General features: G+C 40.3%; 2 protein-coding genes across 2 annotated transcripts; both read right to left on the bottom strand.

Annotated features, from left to right (window-relative positions):
• TMEM242 (transmembrane protein 242) lies at nt 1-27,375 on the bottom strand. The gene is made up of 4 exons (XM_079146780.1): nt 27,002-27,375; nt 26,366-26,466; nt 20,338-20,475; nt 1-459 (listed from the first exon to the last, which is right to left on the bottom strand). Exons 1-4 carry the CDS (start codon nt 27,087-27,089, stop codon nt 361-363), a joined length of 426 nt encoding a protein of 141 aa, XP_079002906.1. The 5' UTR covers nt 27,090-27,375; the 3' UTR covers nt 1-360.
• LDHAL6B (lactate dehydrogenase A like 6B) lies at nt 1,869-6,461 on the bottom strand. The gene has a single exon (XM_079146779.1). It carries the CDS (start codon nt 6,390-6,392, stop codon nt 5,265-5,267), a length of 1,128 nt encoding a protein of 375 aa, XP_079002905.1. The 5' UTR covers nt 6,393-6,461; the 3' UTR covers nt 1,869-5,264.

Below are 27,375 nucleotides of genomic sequence, written 5' to 3'. Positions count from 1 at the left end.
TCTGATTATAAAGACTGTCATGCTTTATTATAGACTTTTTTTTCCAGGTACAACGCTAGATTTACTGTTCCAAACAGACATATTTCCTTTGGGACCCCTGCACCTGGGGAAGTTATCCCAATGATTAGGATTGTTTAATAGTCATCGGAACTTTGAGAAGACAGCCCCTCCCCCGACACAGGCTCAGGCAAACAGAAAGACGGCCTGCCAGGGGGCCTCTGGACACTGCCCATCCTGTGGCTCCGTCAACAATCTGTTCAGGCTCCGAAGGAGAAGTCGGCCCAGTTCCTTTTCAGTTGTGGTGGTATTTCCAAAACCACCCTTCTTGTAGCGATCGTTCTGGAATTCGTCCATGTCCTTCTATTTAGATTTCAGTGCTTCTTCCCACTCAACAGCTGATGTAGAGTTCTTGGGAATTGTTGGAAATATCGATTGCATTTTACTTCGAAAGTCTTTCATCTAGAAGAAGGAAAAAGAAAAATCAGTCATCAAATGTCAGAAGGAGGGAGAAATAGCTGAAGCTATTACAGGCAGCACCTTTGCTGACTGGAAAACACTTCACCGCTCACAGGCACAGAGCAGAAGGAATAACCAATAACAGCCGAGGTCTGTATTCTAGCTGCCTTGACAGAACAAAGAATGCACCTCTTTTCTTCTTCCAAGTATGAATCCATTAGCTAAATAACAAAATTTCACTCTAAGTCTAGAAGGCAACATGCCTTAAATTGTCAACCCTCCAGGATATGTATTTGCTATCAGAAGAATGGTGTGGTCGCTGGCTTTCATATATACAGATGCAGCAAAGAATGGCATTTCTGTCAGTTCAAATAGATGAACGTACTCGGGTCCTTCAAAGTTAGAATTCTAGAGCCAGAGGGAAAGAGTGGAGAGAGGAAGCTCAGTAGGAGTTTATTAAAACAAATGAGTCGGTGAATGGCAGGTAGTTGGAATGCGCGCACAGGCCGGCAGCACGGAGAAGCCCAGGGGCTGGACCAGCAGAAGCTGGTTTGGAGCCAGTCAGGCAGGGTTGGGAGGTCTCACTAGGCTGGCGGTGTTCTCGCAGGTCACCTGGCGCCTGGCCCCCTCAGGCGTATGCCCCCTCTGAGCCGGGAATGCGACTCCTGGAGCTGGGCAGCCTCCCGCTGCCATGGATCCCTTCCTCACGTGGTTCTGCCATGAAGACACCATTTCAGCAGCACCTCGGCGTCACTTTCTCCTCAGCCATTTTCCAGAAGACGCCGATTTCCTTGATCAGGTTTGTGGAGAGCGCTGGGCTCATGAGCACTTCCTAGAGTGGTTATCTTGAGAGTCAGTTATTTTTTCATGTTGATGCTTAGTTTTTCAAACTGAGGCTAAATCTTTACCATTTCCAAGTTCAGAGGTGGTATCAGAGTCCATTCAGATTCCAGCCCCACCACTTGGAAAAGCTGCTTACTCTCTCCAGCCATAATTTCCACTGTGCAGAATGGAAATAATAACTACCTGCCTACAGAATTGTGAGGATTGAGATGATGCACATAAAGCACAGCACCCAACACACAGTAGGTGCACACATAATCAAAATGTCTTGTGTTCTAAGAACAAAGCTCACATGGATCTAAATATAATGGTTTGTTGGTTAAAGCATTATTTTATAGTTATATATAATTTTGGTTAAACTATTCTGACATTGGAGATACTTCAGGTTTTATCTACTATGTCGCCTGTAGCAGACCCATGCCAACCATCTCTGTTCTAGACCCTGATTCCAATCTTGAAGACACACGCATTGTGGGATAGGCCTCTCCTGGCCCCGCCCTGCTTCTCAGCTCTCTGTGCACTATGATGACCCCTTCAGGAGAGGTTCTCACTAGAGACAGCACTCACAATCATGGTGGACTACTATTTGTATTTGGTGGGAGTTGGGATGGTACACAGAAAGAACTGATTTATCCAAAGCACCGATCACACCCCCACTGAGGAACTTGCATCGACTTTCCTAGTTGAAAAACAGGCATTTCTCAGGCCAGGGTTTGCAATGTGTTGCCTGGTTCTCTCCCTTAACCTTTCTGGCTGAACATCTGTTAAAACTTAGCTTATTGACACAATTTTCAAATGGGAAGTCAGATAAGCAGCATCATTTACCACTGTCCCTCCTCAGTGACAGACTAGTAAGCTGTCAGGAAGGGAGTGGGTGGGAGGTGGCCGAGGCCAGGGTAGGAGAGTGAGGGGCAGCTCAACTTCAGCACAATGGTGTTCCTGTCGTCCCCTTCTGGCCCGATTTTCTTCTTTCCTCTCATTTCCCCAATATGGTATTATTTACTTGCTCCCAGGGTCATAGGTAAGTAAATAAACCAGGAGGAGAAAAAACAGCCAACCAGGAACATATGGGCTTCAAGACTGAGGTAAAAGAGCTGAGGAAAGTGCGGGAAAGAACACCACCGTGCCCTCGTCTCAAGTGCTCCAGCTGTGGATATGGAAACCCAGCGTCTACATTTAAGTTAGAAACAGGGTCTCAAGTTGCTTTAGACAATGGAGCTCCAGACACTTAAAATCTTCAGGTTATACCTCAGTTTAATTCATTTCTGCAAATCCCTGTAGCATCAATTCTAATAAATGGGCAGCTATTGGAATTTGAAACTCTTGAGTTTCAAAATGTTTTTGCCACTAACTAGCTTATTTAGTTTCTACTTCCTCACCTGTAGGACCATTTCTAGGATCATGAAAGGGTCCACTGATATGAAGGCATGGCCTTTGGATATGTCAGTGATTACAGCATCAATGATCACTTTCAAGAATCTGGTTATTCGACTTCTTCGTAAAACAGAACAGAATAAGAGCACATAACACTAATGTAGCAGGATATGAAAAGTATTGTTAGGTTGTTAAAGAGTGTTACTTAACAGGAATAATAATGTTTATCATTTGAGATCTCCTATGTATCAAGCACTGGACAAAGCATCATTATTTAATCTTCAAAATTCTATGTAGCTTAAATTATGACCCTCCTCCTTTATGTATAAAAAACCAGGTCAGAGAGGTGATGTGGCTCCTAAGGATACTTGCCTGGCTGATGTCCAGGGCTGTCCCCTCAGTCACTGTTTCTACGACCCAGAAACATAAAGTGTCTCTAAAACTTTCACCCATGTGCCAGCTTTCAATGAAAACATTTAAAAAAACATAATATATACCTCTTGTAACAGTGGATATTTTCTTTGGGATGGAATGACAGATGCAGCAATTATGTTCACCAAGAACCAGCACTCATCTACTTCTGGAGATGAGGGGTTCACACTCCCCGCTTCTTGAAGTTAGGTAACCATGTGACTAGTTTATATGAGCAAAAGAATCGTGTGTCACTTCCAGGCTGAGCATTACTGCAGGAGTTGCCTCTCTTGATTTCCCATCGCAACACTGGAAATCTGTGTCACCATGGTGGTGCCTCAAGATCAAAGCAACCTGAGGTGCTAAGCCAGAACATAAAGAGCTTCCCAAGAGAGTCACCTGAACCCACAGTGGCTTCTACAGGAGTGAGAAATAAACCTCTGTATTTTAAGGCACCAGCGTGGGGAGACTCTCCTTTGTTGTGGCAGAGTTCAGCCTATCCTGGCTGACATACACAGTGAAGGGAATTATAAAATAGACAGAAGGCTTACTCCAATGCCCTTCAGTCATACATTAATTTGACTGACACACAACTGAATAAAAGCTCAGCACATAGGCAGGAACAAGGACTCTGCAGAAGAACTCTACAAATCTCTTATAACCGCTTGGAAAAAAAATGAACCATCAGTTTCCCATGTTCAGGAAACTCAGTACATCACTTAATCCCTTTATATGATATTGTTTCCTGGGGGAAGTAGAACATTTCTAGATGTTTTCAATGAACTCATATATGGGAGATCTGATCAGCATACAAAGGGCCATTTTTTATGGGAGGATTGCTGTCCTAAGTCTGTCTGACAAAATTCATCTAAGCAGCACTGACTTGGCTTAAAGAGCAGATGCTGATTGCAACAATTTGAAGATGACGTGTGTTTGTATATAACCATGTTATTCATTTCAACATTCAATGGTGTTAGAAAGGCTAATGTGAATATTTAAATCTAAGCTTCCCATTTTCTTAGTCATTAGTACTATCATTTAAGTAAAGGACAGATAATCCATCTTTACTTTTTCCTAAATTCTTACTGTATCACATCCATAAAGTCTAGAATATGAAGTGAAGTCAACTGACTTAGGAATAAAAAGTGAACGTGCCACATTCTGAGAAAAGCAATCCTAGGTACCCATAAGATGGCCAAATCTTATGACACAATTACCAACAGGCACAACTGAAAATCAAAAGCTGTTCCACACGAGCTAAACTGAGCAGCAGGCATGACTGCCATGCCTCTGGGAGCCAGGGCCCACCGTACTGCTGAGACCGAGCCCCGCCAGAACAATTTACAACAGTGTCTTGATTTAATGTGATGGCAGTGAGGTTCTCACAGGCAGGTTTGAAATGCTTTCACTAAATCAGGCTTTATTTTTGGTAACTGCACAAGTCAAGGGTTTCCTTCCTCTGCCAAATCGGTGACAGAAGCTGCACCACCTGTGACTGTCAGGACTCTCTCTAAAGGCATTCTACTTTACTGCATTGAACATTTTATAACAGCTACGTCTGATCACCATTATTTTCATATCTTAATGATCCAACTTACAGGCATGGATGCATGCATGCATGTGTGCTGCACACACACACAGTCCCCATTTCCTGATGTTTCTGTTTAATGGTCTTGCTGATTGGTTGTCCCAGCAGAAAGAGGGTAGCCTCAAGATGGATTTATTTCTAAAAAGTACTCATGTGTACATATTATTTCTACATTGCAGAGAAAGTTACAACTTTTAAAGACTATATGAATGAACACAGGTACCAATCACTCAGAATAAATCAGTATGTATTTAATGAAAAGAATCAATTTCTAGAACACAATAAACACCAATATCCTTGTTTTGCATTCCAAAACAGACTTGTTTTTGAACCAGATGGCAACTACATATATGTATAAGGGAAGTAATGATACAGAAGAGACACTAAATCCCCCTCTTGTGTTGCAGTTAAGAATTGTAAAAAGGTAAGTACCATCCAACATCTGGATGCTAAATAAAACAAGAGGGCTAAACAAACAGGGGAATCTCTTCATCAATTTTTAGGAATTCAAGTTATTCAAAACGTTGGCATATACAATCCCATGTCTACTATCTTCTCTTCAGTAACTTCAGAACGGTGTCTCCAAACAACTTTAAAGCTTGAGATGCTTCTGAATTCCCCAAAGTGTTTTTGCACTCTTTTTCAAACGGGCCTCCTCTTCAGGGGTCAGCTTTATCTTTATAAGGTCTGTTATACCGTTTTCTCCTAGGACACAAGGAACACTGAGGAATACTTCTTCATTTATTCCATAAAGACCCTTAATTATGGTAGAAACTGGATGCACTCTCCTGAGATTCTTCAAGATACTTTCTGTTAAGTCAGCTACAGATAAGCCAATGGCCCATGAAGTATAACCTTTCATCTTAATGATCTCATAAGCACTGGTAATCACTGCTTTGTGGACATTTTCCCACTGCTCGGGGTCCTTATCAGTACCTATAGCGGAGTTCAGATCCTTTAGAAGGACGCCAGCGATGTTCACTCCGCTCCACACAGGAACACTTGAGTCTCCATGTTCTCCAAGGACCCACCCATGACAGCTTTCAGAGTGGATACCAAGCTTCTGTCCAATCAAGAAACGGAACCGAGCAGTATCCAGATTACAACCACTTCCAATAACGCGATTTTTGGGAAATGCACTCAACTTCCAGGCTACATAGGTTAAGATATCCACCGGGTTGGAAACCACCATCAGCTTGCAGTGGGGGCTGTGCTGCACGATACTGGAGATCATTACTCTGAAGATGGCCACGTTCCGCTGGACTAGATCGAGGCGGGTTTCTCCTTTTTCCTGGCGTGCGCCTGCTGCGATGATGACCAGGCGGGAGCCCGCGGTGACGCGGTAGTCTCTGCTGCAAACGATGTTCGGCATTTTCACGAAGGCGCTGCCATGCTGAAGATCCATGGTCTCGCCCCTCAGTCTGTCTTCGTCCACATCCACGAGGGCCAGTTCGTCACTCAAGCCTCTCAGCAAGATGCTGACGGCGCAGGCCACGCCCACCGACCCGCTTCCTATAACGGAGACCTTGGTGTGGCGGACGCGCTCGTCCGGAGCCACACTCTTGATGAGCTCCCCCTTCACGGTCGCCACCACCGACGCGGGCCTCCGGAGCCGGGCACCGCCCAGCGGGGCCTGCGCCGCCCTCCGGGGCCCCAGGAGCTTCGCGCCCGCCGCGCCGGCTCTCTGGTTGGTCCGCAGCACCACTGCAGCCCAGCTCATGGCTGCTCACTGGAGAGAACGCGTAAGGCCACGGCGGAGTCCGTTGAGGCCAGAGGCTCCCAGCCAGGGCGAGGCGGCTCCACTGCACAGGCCCCGCCCCGCCCTCCCACGTGGCCCAGCAGGCCCCGCCCCCAGCCCGCAAGGCCTCACTGGGCCACCGAAGCTGTGAGGGCCTCGGGCTGGCGCTGCAGGCTCCGGCAAGACTGGGGCGTGGTAAAGGGCTTCCTCTCCAGTGGGGCACTCCTGGAGTTAGTTTTACACACACACATTCTGTTCCGGATCTGACATGTTCAACGGGTCGACCCAGATTCCTGGAATCATTGGTTTTCTATTCTTAGTAGGCAGACCAAGTAAGATGCTTCAGTCACGCACAGGTGAACAAGGTTCTGTTGTAGGCCACAAAGGTGCGCACGCGTTGTCTCCCCACAGCCTGCTGCACCAGTCCCAGCTTCATAGGAGAAATGGGCTCCTGGTTTCCACTGCATCCAGTTGGAGGCCCTTTTATTTAGGAAAGACTTCAGTGTCTACACCAGCCATGACCATGACCCCACACCAGCCCTGACCATGACCCCACACCTAAGGAAATCCACGAGCGCTTGACACTCGGCATGGGGCTGCCCGTGTATTACTTCAGCACTCAAAACTCACCAGGAGAGGATACCCCTTCTTTCTTACACCAAAGGAAAGCCTGTGATTGAGTCCTAGTAAAAACAACTTCTTAAGAAAGATAGTAACAAAAAAGGAACTTACCTTTAAAATGTTCTTAAAATCGCAAATTTTAACCAATGCACAAACCAGATTGATGCCTAAAATTGTGAAAATTATTTAACAATACAACATAGTATCAGTATATCTTACCTCCTGCATTTTTTCTGGGCAGTCTTGTGAACTAATTTCCTTTCAAATTGCTGAGGAGGTGTACATTTTACATCTGATGAAATGCATATTCTGATAAACCCAGTAATCTACAAAAGCCTCAATTACAATTATGGCACTTTCTCCCCACTTACAAATGATTTGGACCCTGTAAGGATTGCCCTCTTTTTCTAAGACAGGATTTGTTCTCCCAGAATAGGGGTTCTTGGTACATGTATCCCTTTCATAATCTACAAGAAAAGATTCCAGTTTGAGGATAAGGAATCCTGACAAAATGAATGATTTATATTCAGAACTTGAAAAGCTGTTCTCATTCTTCCTGCCACTGAAGAGAGGAACAATAAGCAAAAGAGTTGGGTGAGGGGTGGGGAAAGTGGTAATTATTGGAGTTTCAAAATCTTGTTTCCCTATGACTCCTTGGCTGTGATGATGCACTATCCAAGCCACAGGGACCTGACACTGTTTACATGGTACAGAGCCACAGCTTTGTAAAACACAAAAGCATCAGACACATGAATTCTCTCCACTCAAGCAGTCAGATTTATAGTCTACCATTTGTCAAATTAAAAAAAACTGAACTTTAAAAATAATTATCTTTATTGAATGGTGGTCAACATTTTAAAAGGATCCTTAAAAAGAACCAACAAGATTTTGCTAGCTACCATTTCTTTTATCCTAGTCTTCACTCAAAATGTTCTAACCTGATGACTGTTCCCACCTTCTTCCTAAATGATTCCTTTGACCAGCCAAGTCATTTTCCAGGATAAGTGCTTCTGAGCATGAAATTCAAGGACATAAAGACTCAGCTGGATGGCTTCTTTCTACGTAATTTTCTTTCTAGAGCTTGAATTTCTTCAGCAATATAATATCTGATAGCAGCCTCTTTAGTCTTTCTCTCTAGCCACAACTAAATCACTTTTTGGGGGGTGAGGAAACCTCTCCCAAATAAAAATACTCCAAAAAAAAAAGCAGCTTTTTATTTACAATAAGTCTCAAGATAAGAAGGGAAGCACTAAGAAGGATGAAGAGATGCACATGACCTCTAGAGCAGATTTAGGTCTACTCAAAGTTGTGGAAAGCCAAATATAGCCAGACAGCTCCCTAACGGCTTTCTATCTTAGGTGGCTCATTATTCGTTTTGAATTGAAAACCTAACTCAAATTATCTATTCAAAATGCAGTGTGATATTACAGTTGATGGCATGATTACACTTTAATGCTTTTGTTTATACCACTTATGAGGGAGGTGGCAGGGAATTAAGACCACTGCGTGTCTCTGGACAAGAATGGTTGTGACTGTCACTCTGTTCTTCCACCTGGCCTCTCGAGCCCACTCCCATCCTTTCTCTGTCCAGGAGCCCAGTTCCCATAGCTCATCCTTTCAGATCTTGTCAATCCCTCAAGCAGAAAGGATTTTTAAAATCCTATGACACCACTTGGTACCTATCTCCCTACAGGATTTATCTCAAACAAATGTAAAATACTTATGAATGGATCACTCTTATTTATTAGCATTTCCTTGTCCTCTAGATCAGAGCTGGACACATGAATAGGGATTTGGGAAACGCTTATGGTAAAAAAGGATGAATAATCATTGCAGACCTGAGTTTGTAAGGCTAGAATGAGTGGTAAGAGATGAAAGGCTGAGCTAGAGAATCTACCTTGTACTAGAGTTCTGACAACAGAGGTAAGTAAAATGAGTGATGCCCCTTTGGGTTTGTTTGTTTTTGGTACCAGGGATTGAACCCAGGGGTGCACTTGACCACAGAACCACATATCCAGCCCTTTTTATATTCTATTTTGAGACAGGGTCTCACTACGTTGCTTAGCCCTCTAAGTTGCTGAGCTGGCTCTGAACTTGCTATGCTACTGTTTCACCTCCCAAGCCACAGGCGACTGTGACCACACCCTGCTCCCTTTGGGGTTTCTTAGCAAGGCTAGTGTATAAATTTCAAATAAAACTGTGGATAAGTTAAAAAAAAATTCTTAACTATTTTCATAGCCAAGCATTTTTCAAATCTTTAAAAAATTTCTTTGTTTTTGTAGTTGTAGGTGGAGAGAATGCCTTTATTTTATTTATTTTTATGTGGTGCTGAGGATCAAATTCAGTGCCTCACACATGCTGGGAAGCATGCTGCCACTGAACCACAGCCCCAGACATTTTTCAAATCTTAACCAAATTAAAACAACAAGATCTACAATGCTTGAAGTATAGTAGAACAAATATGCAAATGGAATGGAAAATATTTTAAAACAATATTTAAAATGTCGTTTTTGGAAACCATTAAGAAAATAGCCTCAGCAATTTAGCGAGGCCCTAAGCAACTTAGCAAGACTTTGGTTCTAAATAAAATATAAAAAGGGCTGTGGATGTGGCTCAGTGGTTAAGCACCCCTGGGTTCAATCCCTGGTACCAAAAGGAAAAGAAAAATAAAAAAGAAGAACCAGCACAGGAATTTGTTGATTTAGGGCAAAAAGGCTCCAAATGAGTAAAAGCAGTGCCAACTAACATTCTAATCTGATCTGAAACAGGCTATAAACTCACCCACAAGGAAGGAGAGCATTATATAAAATTATTTTAAAGACTCTGTGACTTGAAAATCTTACAATATAAATCATATTTATATTTTAGCATTCAAGAAGGGTCCAGGAAGCACTATGCCAGCAGCACTACCCCAGTTCTGACAAGCAAAAATGCCTCCAGATCCTGCCACATATCTTCTACATATCTCCTGGGCTAGGTGGGGGACATTTTTGCCTCCTGTTAAGAACCAGTAAATTAAAGACTAAGCAGAGGCCAGATCACAGAGGGGCGCATAAACCATTAGAGGAACCTACACTTCATTCTCAAGGCAAGAGGGAGCCACTGAGATGGCAGAGGTCATGTGACCAGATTTCATTCAACAAATACCTAGAAAACACCTACTAACGTAAGGCACTGTGACAGGTGCTGAGGATACAATGAGCAAGATAAAGGAGATCTGTTTTTGGAATTTCCATTTTTTAAAGACTGATAAAACAAGAAAATATGCAAAATAGTTTTATCTTGCAATTGGTGCTGTGAAGAAAAGGAAACAGGATATGACTAATTTTAGATCAGATGGTCTGGGGATGCTTCTCTGAGGAGGTGAAATAAATCTGGGTGGAGCCCTGAATGGCAACAGAGCTACGTGTACAAGGAGTCAGGCCATAAGTTTCCTGGGGAAGCTAGATTAAAGGTCCTAGGCAGGAGTAAACCTGGTGTACTGAGGGAAGAGGGGGCTAGCAGGCTGAAGTGCAGCAGGAGAGGGTGCACAACTCTGGTAGCTCAGGACAAGGTCAGGGAGGTGGGTGGGGCTTCACCATGCAAACCTTCCACAGGAAGCCAGTGAAGAATGTTAAGTGAAGTAGTGGCATAACTTGACTTACTTCAAAAAACATCTCTGGCGGCTGTGTGAAGAAAAATGCAGGGAAAGTGAAAGTGAGGCCAGGAGACCAAACATGACACTCAATACACAAGGCAAGAGAGGAATGGAGGTGGAGAGAGATGGAGGAGTCAGGCTATGTGCTGCAATCGACAGGACTCGCCATGGATTAGAAGGGATGAAGGGAAATGAGAAAATCTCGAACAATTCTCACCCGGGGTTTTGGTTTGAACTAGGGGGACGAGATGATGGTGGTACTTCCTGAAATGGGGGAGTCTAGGGGAGGAATACATAGGGAAGAGGCGAGGAAATCAAGAGCTCTAGTTGGGACATGGGTCATTAGACATGCCCGTGAGACACAGTGAAAATGGAAAATGTGCAGATGAGAGGCGTGTCTGAAGAGCTACTGCTATACATCTGGATGCCACTAGAATAGACAGATTGATTTAAAATGCCAGGGGCCAGATGAGAGAGCTGAGGGTCTGTGGACAGATGAAGAATGAAGAGTCTAAGTAGGAAGTCAATGGATTCTCGAACATCAACAGTGTGGAAGGAGGAGCTGGCAAAGGAGACTGGTGAGGTCGAAGGTGTCTCAGAAACCACAAGACTCACAAGACACTGCGTCCTGAGAGAGGATGCTCAATGGGTCAAATGTGACCAGGAGGTCAAGGAACAGAGGTAAGACCTGGATCTGGCAACAAGGAGGGCTCTGGAGACCTGGACAATAGCACTGCAGTGCCAAGGAAAGAAGCTAGCAGGGGACAGAAAAGGGAGGAAGTGGAAATGACCACCACAGACAACTCTTTCAGGAAATATTTTCTGTGAAGGAGGCAGACCAATGGGCTGGCAGCAGGAGAAAGAATATCAAGAGAAAAATTTCTAGAGGTGGGAGAAACCAGCACATGCTGCATCAAGAGGGAGAAAGCAGCCATTGATAAAGGCTGAGGAACAGGACAGCAGCAAGGCCTCTGGGTAGATGACCAGGACTGGGCCCTACTGCCCAAGTGTCAAGGGTGGGCCATTGGTAACAGCATGGACATTTCATCCCTGGTAGCAGGTAGTGTGTATGGTTCAGCTGCAGGGAGAAGTCCAGGGAAGATGGTGAGCACAGCGCCCTGGCAGTAAGATGGAGCAAGGACTGCAGCGAAGAAAGGTGGGAGGCAGAGAGGGCAGAGAGGTTGTTTTGATCATCTTGGGACAGGAGTGTCCCCAGCCTTAGTGGTTGTGCAGGAGAGAGGTATCTGGTTACTGATGAGACAGGGTGAGAGAGTGTGCTTATGACTGGTGATCCAGCTTCTCCCTTGGGGTACCTTTGTGGACAGTGCTGCTGTTTGATGGGAGAGTAGCCCAGAAGTAGGCTGCAGGGTGGTGAGTGGCCCTTCAGGGAGCAACATGTATGATGCCTGCAGGATGTCCACACATCAGGATCAAGTGGCCCATGAGCCTGGAGCCAGGGTGCGAATAGGCACAGAAGGGCAGGAACCTGTGGAGGAAGGAAGATGAAGACACAGGGAGGCCCCTGAGCATAACTGTGTGTCCAGGAAAGCTGCAGCATTTCGGAAGCAAATGGGACACACCCGCAAGTGATAAGAGACAAACTAGGACTGAGGAAAATTATTAAAAAAAAAAAAAAAAAAAAAAAAAACCCCAGAATCTGTTGGCACAAGAAGCAAACACTATCTGATGCCCAGTCTCCAAGAAAAAGTTAAATTATGTTGAGCACAATTTACATAGTGAAAAGATACACAGCATTAAAAAATATTTCTTCTTAAAATTTTTAGATATATTTGTTAGGGAAATTCAATTTGAAAGACTTCATTTTCTGATATTCTGGCAAGTAAATATACATATTAAATCCATGTTCATAGAATTTTAGCTATATTTGACTACCAGTAACAGGTAGCTTTTAAAATGAAGCTTAAGGGGAAGTATACAATAGCACAATATCAGGTCTTCAGTCCACAATGATTTATTTAGAGAGTTCTGTTCATATGAGCCCAATTTTGTAATCTCAGTGTGAGAAATAAGGACAAAGGAAAAAAGAAAACTCAATGAAATCAAGGCTACCTTTCCTCCTGTGTAATACGACTGTGACTGTTCCTGAGGTGACTAAGCCTGATTTGTGTCAGGCCTCTGGAAAGAAGGCCTTCTTTAGTGGATGCACGTTCCCATTTCATAAATTGCTAGAGGCCTGATATTACTTATGAAAGGAAGCTGGTGAGTTTTTAAAGAAGTATTTTGTAAATAGGCCCAAGCATCAGATTTTTCCCTTCCTCAGCTTAAAACATAAGTACACTGGTCATTATCTCCCATTTTACACTGAGCAAGACCCTGTGATTCAGTCTCTCTGTCACCAAATTGCTCCACCACAGTTATATCAAGTGCCTCTCCCCAGCCCCATGTTAGGCCATCAGAGCTGCAATGGAATGTGAAATAAGGGCTACAGAGATGTCCCTGTCACCTCAAACTTGAACTTACTAATTGATGCTTCCAATTCTTTTAAAAATGATTCCAGGAAAACATTCCTCAATCCATAAGCTGCTTGAAGGCCCAGGCTTGACAGATGAAACAACCTCAGGAAGATCATGCTGCCTGTTTTCTGGGGGTTCTAGTGAACACTGGGAGAAGAGGAGGCAAGGCCCAGAATGCTGAGTGGCAATTAGAGTAAAAAACTGAAGCTTCTTCCTAGGGCAGAGCTGGTAGAGATCTCAGAAACGCTAAAATTAGATTGGGCAGACACAGAAGATGTTTCAGCCACTTCTCAGACTTCCCCTGCAGATCACTCTGAAATGGCTGCTATTAAACAATTTGCCAGGAGACTCACACTTGTTTTCACTCTTTTGAACTGAACTTGTGTGAATTAAATAGCACTTACCCTTTTCCCTTGTTAGATAGCTTCAAAGTTGAAAACCTCTAAAATTTTCCATAGTTTTACTTACATTTAGAGTCTACCAGTCACTCTACAATACTACTTCATTTGAGATGAGTAAGTAAAAATAGTCTAAGAATAAATATACTAATGAAAGATACACCACAATAGTGATAAAACTGAATTAAAGAGTCAAAAGGAAGAAATTTAATTGTAATAAGCAAAAGCCATCAGGCTGGTCATAGAGTTAAGAAGTCATCTAAATATTAACATAAAAATTATACCTAGCAGCAGCTACAAAGAACTGGACAAAATAAATATTGTTAGAATGCACCCAATACAGTCTCAGAGGAGGAATATAATATTACTTCCCTTCGACTCTCAGAATAAGAAGCCCAAAGGCCCATTTCTAGAGAAATATTTAAAATATATCTATTCTATTTACATGGCTTACTTTTTGGTTTGTTTGTTTTTAAAGAAAGGAGACCTGGGCTCTTGAGAACACAGCAACCTCTATCAGCAGATGAGGAGATAGGACAGGTCCTGGAGAGTTTTGAAAAACTAAAATCACAGACTGTTTTCATTTGAGCCTTTATAGCAGCAGAGATGCAGGAGATGCAATGAGAAGGGAAAAAAGAAAAAAAAAGAAAAAAAAAAAGGGGATGATTTGCCATCTATCAGACTGCCAAAAGTTTCAGAGTAATAGAAGCCACTAATGGCCAGGGTGCTAGGAAATTTATATGGGCTGTTATCGTTGTCTTCTTTAAAATGTTCTCCCTTTAAAAAAATTTGTTCTTTATAGATATACGTGACAGTAGAGTGTACTTTGACATATTATTCATTCATGGAGTATAACTTATTCTAATTAGGATCCCATTCTTGTGGTTGTACATGATGTGGAGTTTCATTGGTGACATATTCATATACAAACACAGGAAAGTTATGTCAGATTAATTCTGGGCTGTTACTTTCTAAAAAAAATTTTTGGAGGTCCATTTAGCAACAGATAACAAAAAAGTTTTTTAAAAATACTTGGACTCAACAGTAACATCCTCTGTCTTTAGGACAAATTTCTCAATCAAGAAAAGTACAGTAAGATGTATGCCTACATGCTCACTATGGTGTTTAATAGTGAAAAATTATTTAACTGCCACTGGCAGTTAAGTAGATTAAGTATATTCTAATATGTAATGGAATACCATGTAGTCACTCACTGTAAGTGATGGAGATTTATATACTCTTGCTGTGTGAAATGTCCCTGTTACTGTGTAGTCAAAAAGCATAGTTGTTTTTGTTTGTTTTCAGTCCTGGGGGTGAAATTCAGGGCCTCACACATGCTAGGCAAGCTCTCTACCACTGAGCTACACCCCCAACCCAACACACAACATTTCTGCACAATTCTATGAATCTGCCCATAGATACACAGCACATGTCTGAAAGGGCGTTCCTACTATGGTTGACTGTAACTTGGTGGGATTTCTGCTGGTTTGTTTCCTTTTTGTACTTTTATACATTGAATTTTTATTTTTTTAAACAGTAAATATATATTTTTAACCTGAAAACCAATGTCATCTTTGTTTTTAAAAAAGATAGGTCTTAAATACATTAAGAAAACAACAACAACAACAACAAAAACACCAACATATGTGTTTTAGTTTAGATCCTGAATGTCCCCCAAGGACCTATGTGTCCCTGGTGTGGTCCTGAGAAGGGCATCAAAGAAGGTGGTGAAGCCTTGTGGGAGGTCCTGAGGTCACAGGTGAGTGACCCAAAGGGGCTGTGCAGTTTTTCCTTTGCTCCCTGGCTCCTGATATAAGCAAGCAGCTGTGCTCCACTACACACTTCCGTCACTGCCACCCAGCCCAGCACCCCACCAGAATCCCAAAGCAAGGGCCACTTAATAGGACTGGAATCTCCAAAACTGTGAACTACATCTTTTTGTTCAGAAATTAATTTTCTCAAATATTCTGATATAGTGACATGAAGCTGATTAATATAAGACGGAAATAAAGACAAACACCTCTTATTCCACAATAAGGAAGTAAAAGTACTCATAATTTATAATTTAAATCTCTAAATAATTTAAAGTAATTCACAATAACTAAGAACATTTACATTCATGGTTTTTACTTAAGTTTTAGTTCCTATGAAGGCAACAGCTGTAAATTATCTACAAATTCTTACCACAACAGGCATCTTGACTACATCTACACAAGACACAGGAAAGGGAAGCAGAGGTGACTCTGCCAGTTCTTGGAGATGGCAGTCCCCTCACAAATGTAGAGCACATGGCCATGGCAGTGTATTCTCCCCTCTATGAAGTCCCAATTACACCAACCAGGAAATACTGAGGTACCTATGTTTCCCCTTCGAAGAGGAGAAAAAATATTCAACGTGGTCTACTCAGAAACAAGCTAAACCTCTTCAAAATGATATGGTTTCTTCTTTTTCTTCCATAATTAGGGAATTGTCAGTTAGTACCACCATAGGAACTCAGAGCATTTACCTCAATTATTCTCTGAGCTCAAACTACCTGTCCTGATAAAACAATCTAATCAATCATACTGCCATGGCTGAATGGTCAGTCTCTTGGGATCAGGTGCATGGCTCATTATGGTAACTATGAACTGAAAGGATAAGTTCACCCCCCCACACACAATTAAGTTGCTGTATTAAAATTAATGCTCAGTCATACCCAAATGATACAATATAATAATTCAGAGTAATCAATAAACCCATATTGAACAATTGGGCTGTGCTTACTGGCCCAAAGCTGGCCAGGTAGCAGAGTAGATATGAACCTGTGCCGATTTCTACACAGGCAGGGAGAATCCCACTTTCGGTCCTGGGCAAACTTCCCTACTTGGGTATGCTACTGAACTCCACTGGATCTCCTTTTTTGAACCCTGATTAAATAATATGCCATTATATAAAATACAAATATATATTTGTATTTGATATATTACATGTACTCTGTGAAATGAAATTTCATAATTATGAACGAACAAAGACTAAAACATAAATACTTTTAAGAATCTATTAAGAGTTCTGATTTAAGCATTTTTAACATGTTCCCTTTGAGGCCAGCAGATGTAGCTGTGAACTAATTAGGAAATACAAATACCTTTGTCAAGCTGCTCCAAGTCAGCCATTAGATGGCACCCTTTTTTTGGAGGTGGGAACTGGGCTTATTGCAGATTGAATACATTTCAAGGTAGCTACCAACAATTATTTGATGCTGGAGTTGATTTTTGTTTGCCTGCATTTATCTAGAAATCCTCCTCTCAACTATTTACTGGCTACACAGATTTGGATCATTTCTGCTTATCATTTTCTAACTAAGACTACTGTCCATAGGTATATAAAAATGACATTTCCCAAGGAGGTAATGATAGTGATACAAGTTCATTACTGGACTCAGGTCAATCTTATCAAAACTCTAAATGTAGAGATGAAATATCCCACATTGCTCTCTACGAGCCTCAGAACAGGGTAATCAAAATTTTCTAGGGAAGGGAAGGGTAAGGCTTAGACAACAGCTGTTTTTTAGCACAGTGCCCGGCTCAAGGAAGACCCACGAACAACTCCAAATGAACAAACAAATTAATAAACACTGCTGCTTTTACAACATGTGCCTTGGAAAGGTATTAGTAGATTCATTTTTCTGTGACACTTCTCGAATATGCAGATCAAACTGATGTGCCTAATGATCTGTGTGTGGGGAGAAGTGTATTTGCATTCCCTCTATTTAGTCAGACATGAAGATGCAACAGAAAAGGAATCTGCATATTCTTATATTCAGTGGTGCCAATCAGAATATATTTTTTCTCCCCAAAATATTTTATTTAGGCAATAATCCTCTTATTAGTCACATAAAACAAAGTTCACATTCTAGAAACTAAAATAGCATAATCTAGCCCATAAAGCCAAATTCTCAAGTGTATAATAACCTAATTTTGTTGGTCTATGAAAATTTAGACTGAATCCTTCCATGGCTCTTAAATCAAAGATTATTCATATTTTCATACCTTAAATTTTTTATTAGGCTTATAACCAGAGTACTAAACACTGGTAACATCACCTATCAATTCCACTGTCAATAAGAAGTGCTAACAGGCTGTCAGTCACTTAACTTTATTACTGAGAGTGCAAGTTCCTGGTTCATTTCATATATAGTCAGGGGAGTTAGTTTTATGAACTCCTTTGCAGTAAAAAATGGTTAGAAATAAAATCTTGCACAATTTAAAAAGAGGTAATATTACTATTGAAGTAACATTTAAAACATGTAAAGACAAAATTAAAAATTCACTTATACACCCATAATTCATTCACATATTTCTGACATTTTTCCTCCTAGTTTTTCACTTGTTTCTGATACCTCCTCTCCTATTACATATAGCTATGAGTCCTTTTCTTCATTTACCACAATATCATGACATTTTCTATTGCAGATGACAGCTTAAAAGATTTTCTCTTCTATGAGTAAAGAATGGCAAGTCCTATACCAGACTTGACATCGGTTACCATGTGGAGAGACAAGGCCTCTGAAGATACCCAGAAAAATTTGGTGAATTATGGAGAACAACATGGTCACGTCACAATTAAAACCAAGTTCATTACCTGCCTCCTTCCCCTTGGCCCCTTCCACTTACTCCTTTATTTCCCATCTTAGTAAATAGACACAAAGCTGGAAAAAAAACAGGTCCTGAAGAGTCAAACCTCAGTTCAAAACTTGACTCTATCAGTTGTTAAGTTTTGTGATCCTGCAAGTGACTTAATCTCTTGAGCCCTAATTTCCTCATTTATAAAATGGGGGATATTAATGCTATATAGTTGTTAGGCAGATGAAATAGTCTGCTTGTCCAAAATGTTGGTACAATGGCTGAAATGAAAAGAATTGAAGTAATAACAATCATCAAAAATCTTCAATCATAGGTTTTCAGAATTTTCCAAGTTGCCCCTAATTTATTGTTACAAAGGATGATTAGACAGCAAAATTACTTTAAAAATAATGGTTGGTCAGACTACGGGAACTATCATTTGTCTATCAGTGTATTCTGAGTTAAAAGTACAAGAATCCCCATGTTTGATTATGATTAAACTGAATGTGAAAAGCTCAATTATGTTTATAAGGTTGCTCTAGCAAATCACTCCCTGTTGCCCACCTGACCTCAGTGTCTCCTTCTCTACTGAATTACTCCATCTCCACATACATGCTATTAATTCTCCAACTTAAATAACAAAACAAAACCAAAAAACCCTCTTGACTCCCCCATCCTTCTGGCTATGACTCCATTTCTTTCTTTGATTTTGCAGGAAAACTCAATACCTGCCTACACATACTGCTTCCAATTTCTCCCCTCTATTCTCGTTTGAATCTACTCCACTCAGGCTTCCACCACCATTTCAACAGCGACCACCATATTGCTATACTCAGTCAATAGTAAGTGTCCTTATGCAACTTCTCAGTAGCATGCAACATAGTTAATGGCCTCTTCTTCTTCTTCCCTTTTTGTTTTTTTAGTAATTTTTAGTTGTAGATGGGCACAGTGCTTTTTTCTATTTATTTGCTTATTTTTATGTGGTGTTCAGGATCAAACCCAATGCCTCACACGTGCCAGGCGAACGTATTACCACTGAGCCACAACCCCAGCCCCTAATGGCTCTTCTTAAAATGTTTTCTTTTCCTGGCATACCAGTTACCATTCTGGCTCACCTGACCTCTTTGGCCAAGAAATCCCTTTGCTACTTTCTCCTCACTCCCCAATCTTTCAACCTTAGGAATGTACAAGAGCTCCCTCCTCAGACCTCTTTTCCTTCCACCAGCCGCCTGCCTTCATGAACTCATCTGGTCTAATGACTTTAAACACTATCCATCTACTGCTGAGTCTCAAATTTACAGCTCTATATTGAACCTCCCCCTGAATTCCAAACTTCTATATCTAACTGCCTTCTTGACTCTTCATGTGGCTATATAACAGATATCTCAAATTCACAAGTCCCAGACTGAGCCCCTTACATTATCCCCTAACACTAGTCCCCATCTATTTTCCAGTTGCTCAGGTCAAAATCTTGGGAGACATTCCCTGATTTCACTTTTTCTCTCACCCTCACATACAATCTACAACAAGACCTTGCTAACTCCACCTCTGAAATATATCCACAACTTCTCTTCATCAACCCCATTATTGCCACCTATTCTAAACTACCATCAATGCTCATCTGTCATTAAGAGCCTGGTTGACAGAACTTCTCACCAGTTGTTTAGGAAGTTCTGTGGACCTTCTTATTGACAGAAAAGAAAGAAACCAGTCTTTTTTAATGGATAGCTTTTTACCTTCGGGTGTAAATTTTATAAACACAGACATATATACACAAACACATACATATTTAGGATCTTGGGATTTTTTTTTCCCCAATAATGTGTAAACAACACAATCATTTAAATAACCCATTTTTAAAATGCTTTATTTTACAAAAATGTTTATACATACAGATGTCAAATAGTATAGAAAGTTGTTCAAATTAATAATTTCATTAAACAAGAGGCTAACATTAATTTATATAGAATGAACATTAGCTATGAATTAGTCATTACTTAATTATAGTTGAAAAACTTAAATTCGTTACTAGTAATGAAAAGTTGCCTAGAAATTGGCAAGAATTTCACCACATTCTTTGCCATTACTTCCCAAACCAGAGACCACACTCCATGAAAATCCGAAGACCAGGAAAATTTAGACAGCAGAAGGTAGAAAAAACAGCCAGAAGCCAATCACAAGATTGTAGTTACTTACACTGTGAACTCCTAAAGCTTTCCAGACTGCAAAGCTGATCACACCAACCCCACACCAGGCATAAAGTGAGCCCCAGCCAAGAGCTCTCAAGGCAAGGGAAGATCCACTTTCTGGTAAGGCAGCTGTAGCCATGCTTCCCTGAAATGAAGACAGAAAGGGTTGGGTAAAATGATCAATTCAGCTGGGAGCATTTGGAATGAATTTTAGTACTCTCTGTGTAAGCACCATGACACTGGGAGGCCAGACCAACCCAAGGTCAAACAGCAGTTTCACTACTTAATAAGCTCATGACTTCTCTCATTGACAGATATTTCAGTATGCAAAATACTGTGCCTGTTAATTCTTCCAGAAAAAACTTAAAACATTCTGCTGAGATTTCTCTATTCTCCAAACATTGGCATTTTCATTAGAATAACATTAAAATAATTACCTAATCTGATAAGACCAAATTTTAACATCCTGTCTTCCATCTGGAACGAAATCTCCATTTATTTGAGTTCTCTTCCTTTTCAGAAGAATTTTTTATATTGCTCAACCTATTTCTTAGTGCTGCTTTTTCTTATGCATGCTTGGCTGGAGACTGTGAACACTGCTCCTACCACACTTAAAGCCTTATCTATGTCCCCGCATACAGTGCATCATGACTATATCTAGTAGATATTCAGTGTTTATTGACTGACACTTTTTGTAGATATACCTTAGACCTAACCAGATCGCCAAGAGATCCTTCTTTAACCATTTTCCATAATACAAACACACTCTCATCCTATTCCTTATCCCTGTTGCTATAATTTCAGTGTGGTTCCCTAGACACCACAGATCTCACAAAATGCACTGGTTTTTAATTGGCCTGATTTTTGCCCAGAAACAACCAAATGTTATTTAACCAGGATCAGTTTAAGTGCTTTGGCCTAAATTTTATTTTAGAAACAAATATTAAAAACTTTATTCACCTGGGAAGGACAGAAATTGTTATATATATATATATATTCCGTATATATATATGTATTATATATAATACATATATATGAATGTGTGTGTGTATATATATGTATACGTGTATGTATATATATTTTAAAATCTACATACACCCACATTTGTTTTACTAAACTAAGTAGAAAAACCTTGTATGAAAATAACCTCTAATGATAATAGCAGTATTCACAATAAATATCTTAATTTTGCCTCAGACATTTTAAAATAGCATTTTAAAATGTTTGCGTAGTATCAGTCTCAAACTATGAGATGAAATAAAAATTAGTTATTATTAGTTATACTACATAAAATTATGCTTCCAAAAATGAATTTTAGTGGCAACTTGATGTTAAAAATTGATCCAGGGCTGGGGTTGTGGCTCAGTGATAGAGTGCTTGCCTACCATGTGCAAGGCGCTAGCTTTGATTCTCAGCACCGCATATAAATAAATAAAATAAAGATCCATTGCCAACTAAAAAATATTTTTAAAAAATTGATCTGTCCTTGAGTATTAAAAGTGTAGACCCAAGATTCTTCCTCTGGGGGAAAATGCCAAAGGGACATTCATTCACTCTGTTCAAATTTTTCAAAATGAATGTTGACTGACTTGCAACAGGAAAAGATTAACTTGCCAGAAAGTAATGTTACTTTGACAGCATTTTCTCACTTTTTTTTAAAGACAGGGTCTTGCTAAGTTGCTTAGAGCCTCACTAGGTTGCTAAGGCTGACCTCGAACTTGAGATCCTCTTGTCTCAGCCTCCCAAGATGTTGGGATTACAGGTATGGGCCACTGCCCTGGCTTCATTTTTTTTTTTTAATTAAAATTAAAACAAAGGCTTTTGTATGTGGAAGCTAAATTTAACAAATCATACTGCAGTTACAGTAAGACACTAAGTAGTATCCCCAAGATAAAGAAGCAAAAAAAATTATATGTTTTTTGGTTGTAGGTAGACACAATACCTTTAATTTTATTTTTATGTGGTGCTGAGGATTGAGCCCAGGGCTTGTGCATGCTAGGCAAGCGTGCTACCATGGAGCCACAACCCCAGTTCCAAAATTTATTTTCTAAGTGAAAACTCAGTATTTATAATACCTCTATGCCTGAACACATGTGTACTCCTTATGTTCAAACATTTACCAGTATCCTTTGAGAATAATCTATTACTCATATATGTAGGAACTAACAAGAGCAAATCATCAGAATGTGAACTACATACCAATGAATAAGTATATTTTAGTGTTTTTTCAGTATAATTCTGGGATTGATTTTATGTAAATCAAATGGATTTTTTAAAAAGAATGTTCAATCTAGTTTACTTTCCCCTATAAAGCCTTCTTATCTAATACCATATTTTGATGTGTTTACATCACAGAATAACTTTTTATAATATATGCAATATACTGTTTAAAAAAGATATACTTTTATAATTTCTCAGAAGTTAGTTATATCAGAAATATGAATATCCTGCCCTTTTAATCTACCTATTACATAAATGGATCTTGAAATAACACAGTAATGTGATGAAGTTTTGCCATGCCATAAAATTAAGATAAGCAAAGGCACTGAATTACTAAGCAAACTTTGTGTATGTACATATTAATTCTGTATTTTCTTCAGCTGTTCCAATCAAACAGAAATGTACACATAAAATTTCACTCACATAACCTCATTTAGTCTCACAATCTTTTTATGAAACAAATGCGTGAAAAGAACCAGTTTAAGAAAAAAAGCTTGGTCTATTTAAATAGATCAAAGAGGCTCAAGAGTGGACTATTTGGTCACCTTAGCTGGCATTTTCCTGTTTATTCAAGAAAATTACAAGAAAAAAAAAAAAATGTGCTCACTTAGCCAGTTTTCTAGCAGAGACACAGCTAAGAAGGAAAATAAGTCACTAAGGGCATGATTATCTTCCTGAAATAGAAGCAGAATAGGTAGCCCCCAACTAAAAAGTTGGTCATTAAGAAGTCCTTTTGGGTTTTGATTTGAACCTGTGTTATAATTAATACCTACATTCCCAGGTTAGTGGACAGGAGTTCATGTGAATAACAATATCACTAACTGGTATGATTTATTATTCCCCAGAAATAACTGAAGATGGAAGAACCATGTCTGGCAAGTTGCTTAATTCCTGCTCTTTAGTGGGAACAACACATAGTCACAGCCTCTTAGGGCTGTGTGGAGGTTAAGTGAGTAAAGCCCTAAGAATAACAGCTAGCACTGTTGGCAATGGTAAGCATTTGGATGTTTGGAAAAATAATGATGATAGAAGACCTCCAGGTGTGGGTGACCTTAAAGTTCACTGCCTAAGTGATACTCTTAAATCAGTGCTTGCCCAGTACAGACTAAATGTGTGCTCCAGAACTTGAGTTCTTTCACAACCCATTTCAACTCTCAGAACCTAAATAAGTGGTAATGTTCTGATTCCATTGTTTTCCAGAGGGAAGTAGAACTTATATATATTTAACATTCCAGAATGGTGGTTCTCAAACTTTCTGGGTCTCAGGATCATTTTATACTTGGACCCCAAAGATTTTCAGTTATGTGGGTTATCAGTATTTAATATATTAGAAATTAAAATCAAGATGCTCTCAATTTTTATTTATTCATTTAAAAAATAGCAAATCCATTATAGATTAATATAAATCTATTTTTATGAAAAGTAACTTTTTAAAAATTAGTACAAAGAGAAGCAATATTTTACATTTTTGCCTATTTTTAGATGACCAACCTAATAAAAAAGATAGCTAGATCTTTGTGTCTGCTGCTGTATTTAATCTGCTGCTGCTGCTGCAAAAAAAAAATGTTTGGTTAAACTATATGAATAAAATCTGGCCTAACAAATATGTGATTGGAAAAGAGAGAAATAATTTAAAAACTTTCCTTCTTTATAACAAAACTCTTTCAAGGTTAGTTACAATGTGGGATATGAAGTCATGTCAATGAATTTCTTTGTAATTTATTACATTAAAATCTATTAGTCTATTTTGTACTTTGGACCTTTTATTCCATGTATCATGATTACTCAGAAGATATTGATTTACCAAATTATATAGATCTTTTGATTACTGATATGATTTATTAAACAATGTATTTTTTAAAACATCCTTACTATCACCATAAAAATCTCATCAGCAAAGTTGTTAAGCACCAAGCAAGGATTAAGCCCATGATGGCAGAGAAAAGTTTTCTAAAATCTAATTTGCATTTGAAAGTTTGAATTTTAACAGTGGTGACACAGATTTTAACAGTGGCAATACAGGATTTTTTTTTTTTTTTTTTCATTCTTAGGAAAATGTCTTCCAAATACTTATTTCTAAATAACAGTTTGTCAGTTGTGCTTTCACATAAAAATATTTCATGGGAAAAGGGCCATTTCAGGGGCAACTCAATCACAACTGCTTTTCCTAAAGAAAAACATCTTGCTTCAATGTAAAGAAGAACTTTATGAGTATTTCCCATTTCTCCTCACAATTCAAATGTCATAATTTAATAAAACTAAAATTTATACTGCCTATACAATAACATTCTTATGAAATGTTTGCTTTGTTTGTTTGTTTTAAATTGCAGATGCACTGAAATGAAAAACACAGTGACTACTTCAGGTGGATTTCTGTCACTACTATGACTATGCCAAGGCACAGCAGTTCCATTGTCCATTGCTTATGTACCCGTAGTGCAAACATGTTTGAATTATCATGAAGACAGTTCCGACCTTCCAGACCCACAAAAGGGTTTCAATCACCAGTGTTCTGTGGGCCAGTTTGAAAACTACAATCTTAGACATGAAGGGCATGTCTGATGATCAAATCCCAGAACAAAACAGAATGAAAAGTTGTAAATATGTGTATATGAGAGTCTCTAGCTGTCCTCAGATTCTTAAAAGTATCTATGAGCTAAGGGTTAACATAAAAACCTTCAGCTTACAAATTAACCAAAATCCTACTATTAAAGCACCTCTATCAATTAAGTTTTACTGATTTCTGCAAGATATATTTCTGCTCTAAAAATATTTAGTAACATAGGAAGAAAATGACCCACAAGGTTCACAGGGATAAATTGAGTAGTTCTATGTAAGCCCTCAGGGGAATTTAAATGCATTTTAAATGTGTCTCTTGTCATTACAGTATCCAGAAGGCTTAAGTATGAATAGCCAAGGTAAGAAGAAGCAAATTCAACTGGTTTAAGATTCTTCATGCAACACTCTTCCTTCACAGCACACATCAAACTGTGTGAATCACACCACAATCTTGTGTGAATATTTAATCTGTCTCCCACACCAGACACTAAGGCTTCTGAGGGGCAGATGTGTTGCTCATTTGTTGTTCACTTGCACCTAGCTAGTACAGTGTCTCACATATAAAAGATCCCAAGTAAACATTTGTTAAAGCAATGAAGTAATGAATAAGCCAAAGGGGTAGGCAGATAGAGACAGAACAATACAAAGACAAGAACCTACTAGAAAGCTGGAAGAAAATTTCTCATCAGTCAAGAAAATGAGGTATACACCACCAAAGAGCAACTGTGTCAATCTTACTCATAAGGTAAGGATATTTTGCTTTAAGTATGTTACAGTTATTCAACTAGTCTCTGAGCGTCTGCTATGTGCCAGTTAATTTTCTAGGGGCGGGGGCTATAGCAGTGTACTTTATTTCACCATCACATCTCTGAAACAGAGACACCTACGGCAATAAGTATCGAGAGTTTAACTGCCATATTTTTTCTATCTAAACAGTACATAAAATATTGGGACCTCTTATACTAATAGTGATTTACCTAAATTTAAAGTCATGTTGTGAATAGGAAATGTATCAGCTAAGCTTTCAAAGTCTTGCTCTATTAAAATTTAAGAAACCATGAATCAAGTACTTCTTTTTAAATGAAAATAAAAACCATCAATTAATTTGTACACTTCTTTAAACCATGTGGTATATACAGGTTTACTTCTTAAGCGATGAGAAAGAACATCAACATTTTCTTTACTTTTTCTATGTAAACAGCTGCCATTTATTATAAACAATAGCAATGCTATGAATGGATTTCAGTGTCACAAACCTTATTGAACCACTCAGGGCTTTTCTTTTTAGCCAATGATAGTGTTGTAACAAAGCCAGCCAACATTCCTGCTGCAGCAACAGAACCAAGGAAAATTCCACCTGCCAAGAGTTTGGGGGAGGGGAGATTTAAGTTAAAACACACACACACACACACACACTTAAGTTCAAAAGATGTCTACAAACAAGTTTCAGATAAAGTTACATTCAAAATTACTTCTAAACTCGAGAAATTATGGCTAAGCAGCTGTTGCCAAACGTAAATAACAGCCTCCTGTGAAATGTGCCTGACCTCACGACCTCTGGTTCTCAGGGTCACTCTGAGGGGTGGTTCCCAGGTGCAGGGAGTGGGCGCAGTTCCCTTCCCCTCTCCCAGGGCGTGAAGTTTCTCCCGGGCAAAAGAGAGTGAGTGTAAATAGAAAAAGAGCGGCGAATACCGCACGCACCGGAGGAGAGATCGCGGGACCTGCCTCCCTGCGGGGGGCGCCTCGGCCGGCCTGCGTTTCCGACCACGCGGGCTAAACCCAGGGGCCAGGCCGAGACGTGGGCGGAGTGGGATGCGTACGGGAACGTCCCATGAGGCGAGGCCAGGGCCTCGGGTGAGCTCGCCCAGACACCGCACCTCACCGCGTCACACCTTTAACCAGGAAAAGCCGGTCGTCCGTGGGCCCCGGAGCCTCCAGGCCAGAGGAAGGCTCACCAGGCCCAGAGCCCGCGGCCTCCATGTTTAAGTCTCCCCCACCACGTCCGGTCCCAACTGGGCCCGGGTGGAATCCAGAGGGAGGCGGAGGAGAAAGGTTCCGCTGCTGCCTCCACTGTGCAACCTGAACTTGAGTCCGGAGTACGGCCGCTGTCCCCAAACCCTCTCTTCTCCCGGGCGGAGCGAGAAGGATGGGAGCGCCTCCAGCAGGGTCCCCTGCCCCACGCCAGGGGAGGTGTCATCCAAGGCGGTCCCCTGGGAGGATCACTCGCCTTCCCCAAGGTGATGACCGCTGGACTTTAGTGATTATT

This window comes from Sciurus vulgaris (genome assembly GCF_902686455.1).
Source record: "Sciurus vulgaris genome assembly, chromosome: 7".
NCBI lineage: Eukaryota > Metazoa > Chordata > Mammalia > Rodentia > Sciuridae > Sciurus > Sciurus vulgaris.
Note: the sequence above shows the minus strand (reverse complement) of the source record. Positions and strands in the feature narration are given on the sequence as shown.